At 26.1% G+C, this 12,440-nt stretch overlaps 1 protein-coding gene across 1 annotated transcript in view; it reads right to left on the bottom strand.

The window, feature by feature from the left end:
- Positions 1-931: 931 nt before the first annotated feature.
- Positions 932-12,440, bottom strand: part of LOC100214284 (serine/threonine-protein kinase mig-15) — a 53,376-nt gene continuing 41,867 nt past the window's right edge. Inside the window, exons 21-27 of the mRNA XM_065788794.1 lie at positions 12,044-12,110; positions 10,010-10,110; positions 9,735-9,828; positions 9,090-9,224; positions 1,583-1,663; positions 1,308-1,447; positions 932-1,238 (exon numbers count right to left, since the gene is read on the bottom strand). Of these exons, the coding sequence (XP_065644866.1) occupies positions 1,158-1,238; positions 1,308-1,447; positions 1,583-1,663; positions 9,090-9,224; positions 9,735-9,828; positions 10,010-10,110; positions 12,044-12,110 (699 nt within the window). The 3' untranslated portion in view covers positions 932-1,157. The remainder of the gene's footprint in view (positions 1,239-1,307; positions 1,448-1,582; positions 1,664-9,089; positions 9,225-9,734; positions 9,829-10,009; positions 10,111-12,043; positions 12,111-12,440) is intronic.

The raw sequence follows: 12,440 nt of genomic DNA, 5'->3' as shown, positions 1-12,440 counted from the left end.
AACACATTAAGATACTTACAGCATGTAAGTATCTTTAATTTATTTGTAATGAAATTACTATGCACTTATTGAATATAATATTCAATAAGTAAAAATACATCTACTTAATGAATATTTCTAAAATAATTCCTCATGAATTGTTTTATATGAATTCAGCTTAACTGCTTTACCGTAACACAATTTTAAGAATAATTTCAAAACTAAAGACATCATCTTTATTTCAAAACATTTTATTAAAAATTTATTTTTTTCAATAAATATTAGTGACTTTGAAGTAAAATAATTAGAACAAAAGAGAAAAAAACAAGATTTCGAGAAAAAACGAGGTTTCGAGAAAAAACAAGATTTCGAGAAAAAACGAGATTTCGAGAAAGAAAAAACATAGAAAAACAAGCGGTTTTTAACAACTTTTGCATTACTATATTTAAAGATTTATTTATTTTTTAAAAAAAGTCAAAACATAAAAAACCAAAAGTTAAAAAAAAAAAATCAAATAACAAAACAAAACAAAAAAGCACGGTCAATACTTTTCTCCAGTTTGCAAATCCAGGTTTCGCGTTTTTTGTAAAATTAAGACCCGAATTATTTAAATTTATTTAAACCGTTTCTTCGAAAGAAACGATTTAAGTAAAAAAAAAATGATTCAAAACCGTTAGAAAGAAAATGAGTAAAAACCGTTAATTATTTTTAATATATTATAGCAAAATTTGTGAAAACTTATTACTATTGAAAACGAATTCGATATTCAAGCACTTAATATATTCGGGTCAAGATTTTATAAACAAAATGGATGCAAAACCTGGATTTGCTCACTGGAAATTACAACCAAAAAGCATACAGACAAATAAAAATGTATTTACATTAAATTTAAAAAACAAACAAAATAGTGTTTGGTAAGATACGAAAGTTTTTTTGATCGCAAAAATATGTTATAGAAAAAAAAAATCAAAAAAAAAAAAAAAAAAAAATCTATGGTAATAATTTTAGCGCAAATTTTTGCAGGATGATTAAATGTTATCGATTGATGTAAAAGTATTAGTAAAAAACGTTGAAAGCAAATGTATTTAAAAACTAAAGAATAACTATGAATGATGAATATTTATGCGGAGATTAAAACTTTTATGTATAAAAAAAGATCTATACAGTATATCAAGCCTTCATTTAAAATTCTTAAATGTACTGCTTAAAGTCATATGATAAACCTGTCCACCAGACGCACCGGTTGAAGCAAAGAACACCTAAGAAAATTGAAACAAACGATTGAAAAAGGAATATTGATAGATTAATAAACAAAAACCAAAATTTACCTTTTCGTTGCGTTCACACAAAAACCGAAATTGTTGGGCGCGCTTGTGCGTAAACACCCCGTCCAAAAGTCCAGTTTCTAAACTTCTTACTTCAATAGCTTTCTCGCCCCACCCCATAATTTGGCCACTACCAACATGAGCTATCATAAAAAAAATTCAGTGAAGCAGTTTTTTATTTTTATAAAAAAAATTCAGTGAATATGCAGTTTTTTAAAAAAAAACTTTAAAAAAATAACCATTTTAAAACTACTTTGTTGAAAGGAAAATTTACTGACCAACTGAATAAGGAGGTTCACCCCATCTTATAGTTGCGTCTTTAACCTGACGACCAGAGGTGCTAAAATAAGCGCCTTCATCTAAAAAGTAAAATAAAAAAGTAATACCAAACTACGTAACACTTAATAACAATAGGCAACACTATTCAGTAACACTATTCAGTAACGATGGATTATTGAAATAATTAAAAAAGCAAAATAAATAACTATACTAGAAGTAGTGGGAAAACGTCGTATGTTCTTAATATTGAAACAAAAGAAAACGTCGTATATTCTAAGTATTGAAACACAAGAGAAAACGTCGTATGTTCTTAATATTGAAACAAGAGAAAACGTCGTATATTCTAAGTATTGAAACACAAGAGAAAACGTCGTATGTTCTAAGTATTGAAACACAAGAGAAAACGTCGTATATTCTAAGTATTAAAACACAAGACAAAACGTCGTATGTTCTAAGTATTGAAACACAAGAGAAAACGTCGTATATTCTAAGTATTGAAACACAATAGAAAACGTCGTATATTCTAAGTATTGAAACACAAGACAAAACGTCGTATGTTCTAAGTATTGAAACACAAAAGAAAACGTCATATGTTTAAAATAATAAAACACAATTAGGAGAAAACGTCGTAACTTTGAAATATTAAAACACAATTAATTAAGAGAAAACGTCGTATGTTTGAAATATTGAAACACAATTGAATATAATATAATGTTTCAATATAGAATATATCCGTTAAATATCGAATTATTCCTAAGTAATAATAATAGTTCAATTAGTTTAAATTCGAATCTTAAACTCGCTTAATATAACAATAGAAGTGAACCAACACTCGTAGCAAATAATAATCCAAGAAGACATAAGTAGAGGACTCAGTGAGAGGGTTGCAATTCATTAATATAAGAATATCAACATTAGTTTGCAGTAAATAACTTAGTTATTTAAATGTAGATAAAAACAAAACAGGACCAATGATAGTATCTTGATGGTTTTTAATGGTCAAAAAAATTCAATAGTGGTCCAAAGTTTTTGTATTGAACTGATTGAACCTACTAACCAAGATTATCGTTTGTCAATAATTACTGGACCTATGATACATGACCATGTGGAAGCTGTAATTTAAATAAAAGTAAGTATTAAACACTAATTGTAGTATATATACATATAGTTTTTATTATATATATACATATATTTATATATATATATTTTATTTTAGTTCACCTTCCCAAGTAATGAAAGTCACTACAATTGAGAAGAAGAAGAAGAAGGTCACTACAATTGAGAAGGTTACTTTAGTTGTGATTACAACCCTCTCTCAACTCCGAAACAGGAACCTTGACAAACAAGGTATATTACTATATATTACTAATTAAATCAATTAAACTGATATATTACTAATTAAATCAATTAAACTGATATATTACTAATTAAATCAATTAAACTGATATATTACTAATTAAATCAATTAAACTGATATATTACTAATTAAATCAATTAAACTGATATATTACTAATTAAATCAATTAAACTGATATATTACTAATTAAATCAATTAAACTGATATATTACTAATTAAATCAATTAAACTGATATATTACTAATTAAATCAATTAAACTGATATATTACTAATTAAATCAATTAAACTGATATATTACTAATTAAATCAATTAAACTGATATATTACTAATTAAATCAATTAAACTGATATATTACTAATTAAATCAATTAAACTGATATATTACTAATTAAATCAATTAAACTGATATATTACTAATTAAATCAATTAAACTGATATATTACTAATTAAATCAATTAAACAATAATTATAACATAATTATATTATAGTAACTCAAAAATTCAATTCAAAAATAAAATTTTTTTGAACTAAATGTACTAATAAAAATAAAAAGTTTATTTGAAAAAAAAATTAACTTTTTATTTTTATTAGTACCATGAGTGATGTCATAATCAAGAAGACAATACTTGATGTGAAAATGTTTTTAACTATTCAAACAGTTAAATTTGCGTTTGAAGAAAAAAAGCTCTATCATCCAATACTACCATTATACTTTCTCCAATTAACCACAAATTATGTGAAAATTAAAAGATTCTTTCAAAACGTGTGAACAAAAAAAGTCTGCAGCAAAACAACAGGATAGAAAATAAAATAATGACGCAATGAATTTTGAACACCAATACACAAGTTAAAAAAGGTTTCTGTCTTTTAAAAATTTTAAACAATAAGAAAAGAAAGCTAAAATATGCTATTTTAAAAATATAAATTTATTTTTAATAGTTGGATTGCAGACATAATGCTAAATTTATTTAAAAAAAAGAAGTATGAGATCATTTGGTTTTTGTGAACTTCATTGAACTATAAGCGCTGATTGCTTTTTGGTTTGATTAAAAACACTGTGAGAAATTTGATCTTTTTTGCTTTGTTTTAATATAGCACTGCATAATTTATGGACGATCCTTTTACTGTTTCAGGTTATTTGATGACAAAAAAAAATTTCTAACTTGTTTTTCCAGATAACTATTTGAATATCTGGAGAAAAATAAAAATTTAAAGAAATATCTGAAATTCTGGAAATATTAGAAAAAATCCTTATTTATTAATAGTTTAATAAAAAATTGATAAAAATTTAATTTAAATAAAATGTTAGAAATAATATTAAAAGTAATAATTAGAAAAAGATTAAAAGCAAGATTAAAAAAAAAATTATAAAATGTTTAATAAAAAATAAAACTTTGTCCCATTGAATAATTCTCAACATAATACTTTATTTCTAGGTCACTTATTAGAAGTGATGCATTGTTGCTTACTGTAAATACATTCAACCTAATGCCATGATAAAAGAAAGCATGTTGATTTTGATGTTTGTGATGAGTATGAGCATCTAAATTCAAAAATTTTTGAAGTTGTTTAAAGAAAGATCTGGAAAAATCAAATATACTTTTAGACCAACTATTGAAACAAGTCAACATTTTTAAAAAGCAGTAAATAAATGAGATTGTAGATCTTACAATCACCATTTGTCTCCACTCCAGTCTTTTAAAAAAGATGGAAGAAAAAGCATTTTAGAGAGAAGAGAGTTATTCTGTGTTTTTAAGTTAAGAATGTGGTCTGATATACACCTCTTCAAGATGTAATTGAGAACTTGAAAGTTGTAATTAAGAAACGCAAGAGATAATTAAGAAGATAAAAGTTGTAATTAAGAAATATAAGACGTAATTTAGAACATGAAAGATGTAATTAAGAAACATAAGGTGTAACTTAGAAGATGAAAGTTGTAATTGAGAAGCGTAAAATGTAATTTAGAACATGAAAGTTGTAAATAAGAAAAGTATAAAGAATACAAAGTATTTTGAATTTTGTAGTCTTAATATACTTTTTAATCTAAAGCTGGAAATAATAATATGATATCAATAAAATATAAAAAGTCATAAAAAAGGCATTTGAGGTTTATGCGGTAACTGGTAAAATCCTATTGAGTGTCAATTAAAACTTTCTTTTATTTTTGTTAGTGAAAAATTTAATTGAGATTTCAGATGAATAATAAATAAAACAAAAATAATTTATTTACATAAATATTTAAAATTTAAATTTAAACGTCATTAAAAACCATTGCAATATTCAGTTAAGCACCAAATTGAACGTCTTCCATATTTAAAATCATTGCGATTTCACCTCCCATTATTGTATTTTTTGCCGCAATAACAATTCTTTCTAATTACTGCATTCATTGTTCCATAATCCCAACACCGAATACAGGTGGAATGCGAATATCATTTTTAACGTTTATTTTTATTTTGAACCAGATAGCTTCTACTAGGTTTAACATTGGGCTGTAGGGTTCTAATCGTAACAACTGAGCCGGTGAATTTTCAAACACCCTTTCCGAACGAGCGTGACATGGAAAATTGTCTGTTACAACGACCAAATCCTCTAAACGATTCCTGGATGTAACCCACTGGTTAAACAAAGTCAACATCCACTCATTACAAGAATTTGCTTTAAATGATCCTCTGCGAGTTTTCATCATGATGACATCTGTTGTTAATATAGCTGCAATCAAATGTATGTTTGCACCTTTTGAAGAAGGTATTTTCATTATTGCTCTTTTCCCCTGTTTGGCAGGTCCTTGCATTTATCTTCAAAAAATATTAAAATTTTTTTTATCTAACCAAACTATCTGATGACCATTTGTGATGTGTTTGTTAATGTTCCTAACATATTCAATTCTTTTTTGTTTCTTTTCATTACTATTCATTGTAGTAGGCTCCTTGTGCACTTTTTTAAATGACAATAGTCTGCCTTCGAGGTAATTGGCAATTGTGATTGTGCTGACGGTAATATTAAATTGTCTTAATATTCTTGTTTTAATGGCCACCAATGTCAACTAACAGTCACTTTCAATCCATGTTAATGTTTCTTTGATTTGATTATCGATTAATTTTTTCGGTTTAAAACCACCTCTTCCAATAAAATCTAATTTTCCGCTGCGGACCCAATTGTATGCTGTCTTATATTTGACACCTAAAGTTTGTGCCAGAGTCATCCAATTGTCATTTCGCTTAGCACATTCAATAACTCTTCTTCTATCATTCGATGAAGATAAAACATGTTTTCTATCAACTCGTTCAGTTGTATGTATTTCATGTCTACAAATTGGACAAGGTGGTTCTGGTTGTTTCAGAAGTGGTGAAACAAATTTGGTGAAATAAATGCTTGCACTGATTCAATTTAATAACAGACTTTCTGTTCATAGTGTATTGACAAATAACACAACGAACTTTCAATTCCATTACTATATTACTGTAATGCTGGTGCATACAAATGCTAAAGTTGATATTATTAACTTATTAAAATGCATGCCCAAGAAGATCTTTTATAACGACCTTTAAGCTTACATTGAATTCGCAATTACCAATAATGTATTCTCATTTACATATTACGATTTCTTAATTACACCTTTTGTTTTTCAAATTACATATTGCGATTTCTTATTTACATGTTGGGTTTCTCAATTACATTTTAAAATTTCTTAATTACATGTTGTGTTTCTTAATTACATATTGCAACTTCTAAATTACATGTTGTATCAAAAGCCTTTTTGACTTTAGGCAATGGCCCTAATTACCAATGTCTAAAATCAGAAAGATGCTTTTGTAGGGAAAGTGGCCAGAGATTTTATTTCCCCACAACTTGTAGCAGCTTTATTTGATTTAAGGTTAATTTGTTTGCACAGTGGTTTGAAAATACAGTCTTGCATGAATTGTTATGATTTTGTCAACAAATTATATCCTGTACTTGTTTCTCCATGGTCAAATCTTTTTTATGATTCTAATTTTTTTCCCTCAAACAATTTGACCACGGCTGTTTGGCATTTTTCTCTCCTGTCTCTATGTTTTTCTAACCAACTTGTAAATTATACAAGTTTTTTGAGTCTGTTGATGACAAAATTGAGTATGTTTTCATGCTCTCTGACTTTCTTCTATGCCTTCTTTTAAAATTGCAGTATTGTTGGGAATGAATTAGTTAAAAAACCAAAAAATGACAAATATTCAAACTTAATATGTACTTTTTGTTAAACTTACTTTTGATGTAAAATTTTTTATTTCAATTTTATGGCTTGATGTCAATGTCAAAACCTGTATAAATGACATAAGCTAAATAATAATAAAATAAACGAAACATAAGACAAATGACAACTACTATTGTCAAACAAATATACTTGGTAATATATTTGTTAAATAAATAATAACTTTGCCAGGCTATTAATAATGTTCTACACATGCCAGGTATTAATGCCACCTCCTATAAAAGCGCCTCACTTGGCAGAGGCAACCATAACTAACATTCCAGCAGTATTTACATCTTGTCTACCAGCCAAAACTTGTTTAAACCCATCTAAGCTTTCTTCCAAATATTTAGGCCAAGTAGTATTTAAAACTATTTAAAATGTATACATAATAAGCCAAAAAAGTAAGTTTTCATTAAGTCTGTTGGAGCATCTTTTTGTATCCAGAATTAAGAAAAGTTAAACAAGCAGAAATGATTGAGCAACAAATAGTACTGAAACAGAGTTTCAGTACTATTTCTCTCAATAGCACATTAAGACACAAATAGAACTGCAACAGACACAAACAGAAAGAATAGAAAAGATGCAATGGAACAAAAAGCAAAAACTACTACAAAAACAGAAACAAAAAACAAATAAAGTTTTAAAAAGTCATGGAAAATTTCTCAAAAAATTATTGAAAATCAGCATAAAAAAGAACAAACAGAGAAGAATAAGAAAAAATAGGCTGCTTAAAAAGACCAAATAATAGCATATATTAATGGACAGGCTTGGACAGGAATGGTGTGCGATCGAACACTGACCATGCAAACAATTTTTTTTGTTGACAACTTGACTATGACTGTTAGATGTTTTGATGATTTAAATGTTTCAGAAATACGCTGAAAAAAGAAACGCTAAGCTAAACTTAAACTAGGAAAAAAAAAAAAATTCCTTGCAAAAAAGTTATTATATAGGCTTAAAAACTTAAAAAAAATCAACTTTTTGCTACATTTTTAATTGCGTTGCGTTTTGTTTGCATTGTCTTTTGAAACATTTTAATAAAGTTACGCTAAATGCTTTTATAATTTACTTTTAATGATTGTTTAATAAACGAAAAAATTTCATTTAAATTAATAAAAATAAAAAAATAAAACATTTTTAAATTGTATAAAATTTTTTTCCAATAAATTGCAAAAAAAAATTATTCAAAAAAATAGCGTAGTCTTTTTAAAATATTAATTTTTAATCATTTCATGCTCTGATTAGAAAGTTGTTTTATTTAAAAAAAAACAACAACTTTTAAACAATTCTTTTTAAAAATAAAAATAAAACAATTTAAATCATTTCATTGCAATCAGAAGATTTAATTTAATATATTCATAATTTAAAATTAAACTTAAAAATAATATTCTTTTTTAAAGATTTTTAGAAAGACATTAAAAAATCGTTTCAAACATTTAAATTTATCATAAAAATACATGCCCCTATAAAAAAATTTAAATGCAACATTTTTGGTTAATTTATACAAAATGCGTTTATTTTAAACAACCGTTAAAATTAATTTTGTATTTTATTGTAAAATCATATAAAATAAAAACTTTAGAAAAGATCAATGATTAAATGTTATTCATAACGTTTTTATTGCATTTAAATTGTTAAAACATCAAAACAGCCATGGTCAAATTGTAAAGAAAAGAAATTATAATTGTAGCCAGTTACAGCATATGATCACAGGCATTCCTGTCCAAGCCTGATGGAGTTTTTTTTTTCTATTTTCTGGCAAATAAGAAATCTATTACTAATTGGATTTTACAAAAGTGAAGTCCAAAATAAATTATTATATTTAACAAATATATATAACAAAAAATTATAAATAAAGTAGTACTTGATAATAACATTTACTATTAAAAAGTTATTTTTGTGAAAACAAATGATTACCATTATAACATAGAAGAATGACTCGCCCATTGCTACTAGGTAGTGGTACAATTGCATGAGCATTTATTGGGTTACCATTTAATGGTACATGTATATCATACACCGAAGCTGAATCCAAGTCCACACCATAAAATCCTGAAATAAAATTATACACATGAATTAATATTACTAATGTTTAGTTAAACTTAATATTATATTATAAAAAAATGCAACTGAATAACAGAGAATCTGGTTTCAACAAGAGACTTATGTAGCTCAGAATTAAAGACTTTTTATGTTTAATACTCAAAGATTATAAATAAACAATATTCTTAACAGAATATAAAAACATGTTGCAAACACATTTTTGGAATTGTGTTATACAGATTTTTTAAAATAATTTTATTATTTTTTTAAATTTTTAAAAAAGGGCCATGAAATGTGTAAAATCCAAATTTTATTTTAGTTTAAAGCTATTTCAAATGTAAAAGATGAAGTTCACTCAAAAAAAAAAACTTATAACAAAACTGTTATAAGTTTTTTCCATAATCTAAATTTTTATTAAATTAAATTTTTATTAAATTTTTGGAATTTAAAATGTTTTGCAACATGTATGTTAAGCGATTATTTATGACCTTTACAATTATTTTTCAAGAACAACAATACCTAATTCTGAAGCATATATAACTCTCAACTTGCTACTATCTGCTTGTATTGCCATATTCACCATTAGTGGTCGGTGAGTTAAATTACGAAATGACTGAAATATTAAAATAGAGCAACATATAAAAAAACACAATGATTTTTTTTCTAAAACATAAAAAGCATTTAAATAAAGAAGCAATTTACAATGTTTTTTTCTATACTACCTAAAACTATTTCAAGACATAAAATAAAAATTAAACAATATTATAGTTATTGAATGTTACAATATAGCTAACCTTAAATGCCATGAACTTGTGATATGGTTTAGGTGCCCATGCATATACTTCAATGGCATATCCAACTGCAATAGCCAAAAACTTAATTCGATGAAAGTTAACTGAAATACAAATCAAAATTATTTAAACATACTTAAAATCAAAAATACTTAAACTTAAATACTAAAAACTGCATATTTTACGTGTTCCTTTTAATTATAATCAGGATCACCCTTCAATAAAAACTTATATACATCACCTTATTTTAAAATACAAGCAAATAATGCCTAAAACAACAGCTTTAAAAACACAACTTCATCAACAATGAAGTTATCTAACATTACTTATCACCTGAGAGTAAACATTAAACAATACTCATTCATCAATCTTTGTACAACCAAAATTTATTGAGTATGCTTAATAGTAGGGGTGTCCCGGATATGCTATCCAGCCCGATATCCGGGCCGAATAGGAGTATTATTTGGTCTCCAATATCTGGCCAGATAATAACTTTATCTGGTTTTATATGTACTAGATATTTCATGTTAATGTCATTTGAAAATTTAAAGAAATCTAGAAATGTTATATTTTTAAATAACCTAATGTTAATGGTTTCTATTCAATATTGTTATTATTATTATTACTATTATTATTATTATTATTATTATCAAAATACTACTAAAACTGTATATTTCTTTTACCACAATGTGGAGATATTAACATTTTTAGCCTTGATTGCTTTTTCTCATAAATAATGAACAATCTTCCGAAAATACAGAAGATGCAGGTGGTGCTAGTAACTTAAGTGCTAACTCTTTTAGCAGTTAAAACTTCTCTTCATGTTTCCAATAATTTGAAGCGTCATTATTTTTTTCTATAATCGAGTGATTAAAGAAAACTTCAACTCTCTGAGCAGCTTTTACCAAGGAGACTTGATCAGAATTTAATACATTTTGAACTTCCTTGTGCAGCTAGAGAAGATTCAATATTAATTTTTTTTTCCTCTTCATACAATTTACAATGAAATCAGTGGGATTGTGCAAAATGACTTCTGACCAGATTTATTAAATCCACCTGCTTACCTACTTTCCACATGGAATGCAATCTGCTGTCAAATCACAGCTATCTTTAATTTTGAAAAGCTTCCTACCAAAACTTGACATTTTGAAGGTTTATCATGGTAATATTTTGTCATAATGAAATATATATTTTAGGATTTGAATTACATTATCCGGCAGATAATTTTTAAATATCCAGGTATTCGATATCTGGTCAGATAATAAAAAAATGTTATCTGGGACACCCCTAATCATAATAACAAAAAGCACAAAGAATCAGACATTAAAATTGTAATAATGATAATGAAATTACCTTTGAAAAATTTACGACAAAATTTTCTCTCCTTCCTTTTTTATCCCAAAATTGTAACTAATCACATTTAATTAGCCCCAGTCAAACCCAGCCCAAACTTTGTTAAATCCAGCCCCTATAAAAATCAAGCTGACTTGAATTTGATGGGGAACTATGTTTCAAAATTTAATCAAAATTACTAGCTGGCCTAAAAATATTTCATAAAGGTAGTGGGCATGTTGTCTTAAATAAACTTGTACTATTTGACATTAATTTGTATTCATTGACGACTCTGCTTTTTTTTGTTAGGACTGTTAGGAAAAATTGTCTCAAAAATATTAAAATAAAAAATTTTTTTTTTTCCTTTATAAAAATAAAAAAGCTAAATTTCATCATTTGTAGAAATTCATAAATGTTTAATGATAATCCTTAAAATAATAATCTTTAACAAACAAGCTTCTCTGTTTTCTCGCTCATTCTTTTCTTCAACTTGATAATCCTCAACAAACAAGTTTCTCTGTTTCCTCGCTCATTCTTTTCTTACTTTCTACATGCTCACTTTTTTTTTCACAAAACATTCAAATTCACAAACTTTTTATGCCAAAGATTAAAAAAACTCTTTCTTCTGGAGATTTTAAATATCTCAAGTACGTAAAAAAAAAAAAAAAAAAAATTCTTTATCAGAAATCGCAAAAAAATAGTTACCTAATTTGTAGTGACTGCAGCCTTCAAAATCTCCCACAGTAGAGTGGAACTGTTTGCTTTTATCTGCCTAAGTATAAATTGGGTTATAATAAATGATGAATTAAAGTGAATTTTAATAATATTCAATATTGTAATACAACATTGAATACTAGGGTGATGACTTTTTTACAACCTTGTTTCCCTGTATTATATACTTTTATGAAGTTTTTTAATGAGAGATTAGATAAAATCTTACTTTCTAGGTAAATTGTTACTTACTTTCAAGGTAATACTTACTTTCAAGGTAAATTGATAAAAAAAATGTCACACACAAAGTAATTTTAAAATTTTTATTTATCAGATTTTTTGCCTAACTTTTGAGGTCCCTTTAAGCTGTAACAAAATTAAACACAAGCTT

The sequence above is a fragment of the Hydra vulgaris genome, chromosome 01 (assembly GCF_038396675.1).
Source record: "Hydra vulgaris chromosome 01, alternate assembly HydraT2T_AEP".
Lineage (NCBI taxonomy): Eukaryota > Metazoa > Cnidaria > Hydrozoa > Anthoathecata > Hydridae > Hydra > Hydra vulgaris.
Note: the sequence above shows the minus strand (reverse complement) of the source record. Positions and strands in the feature narration are given on the sequence as shown.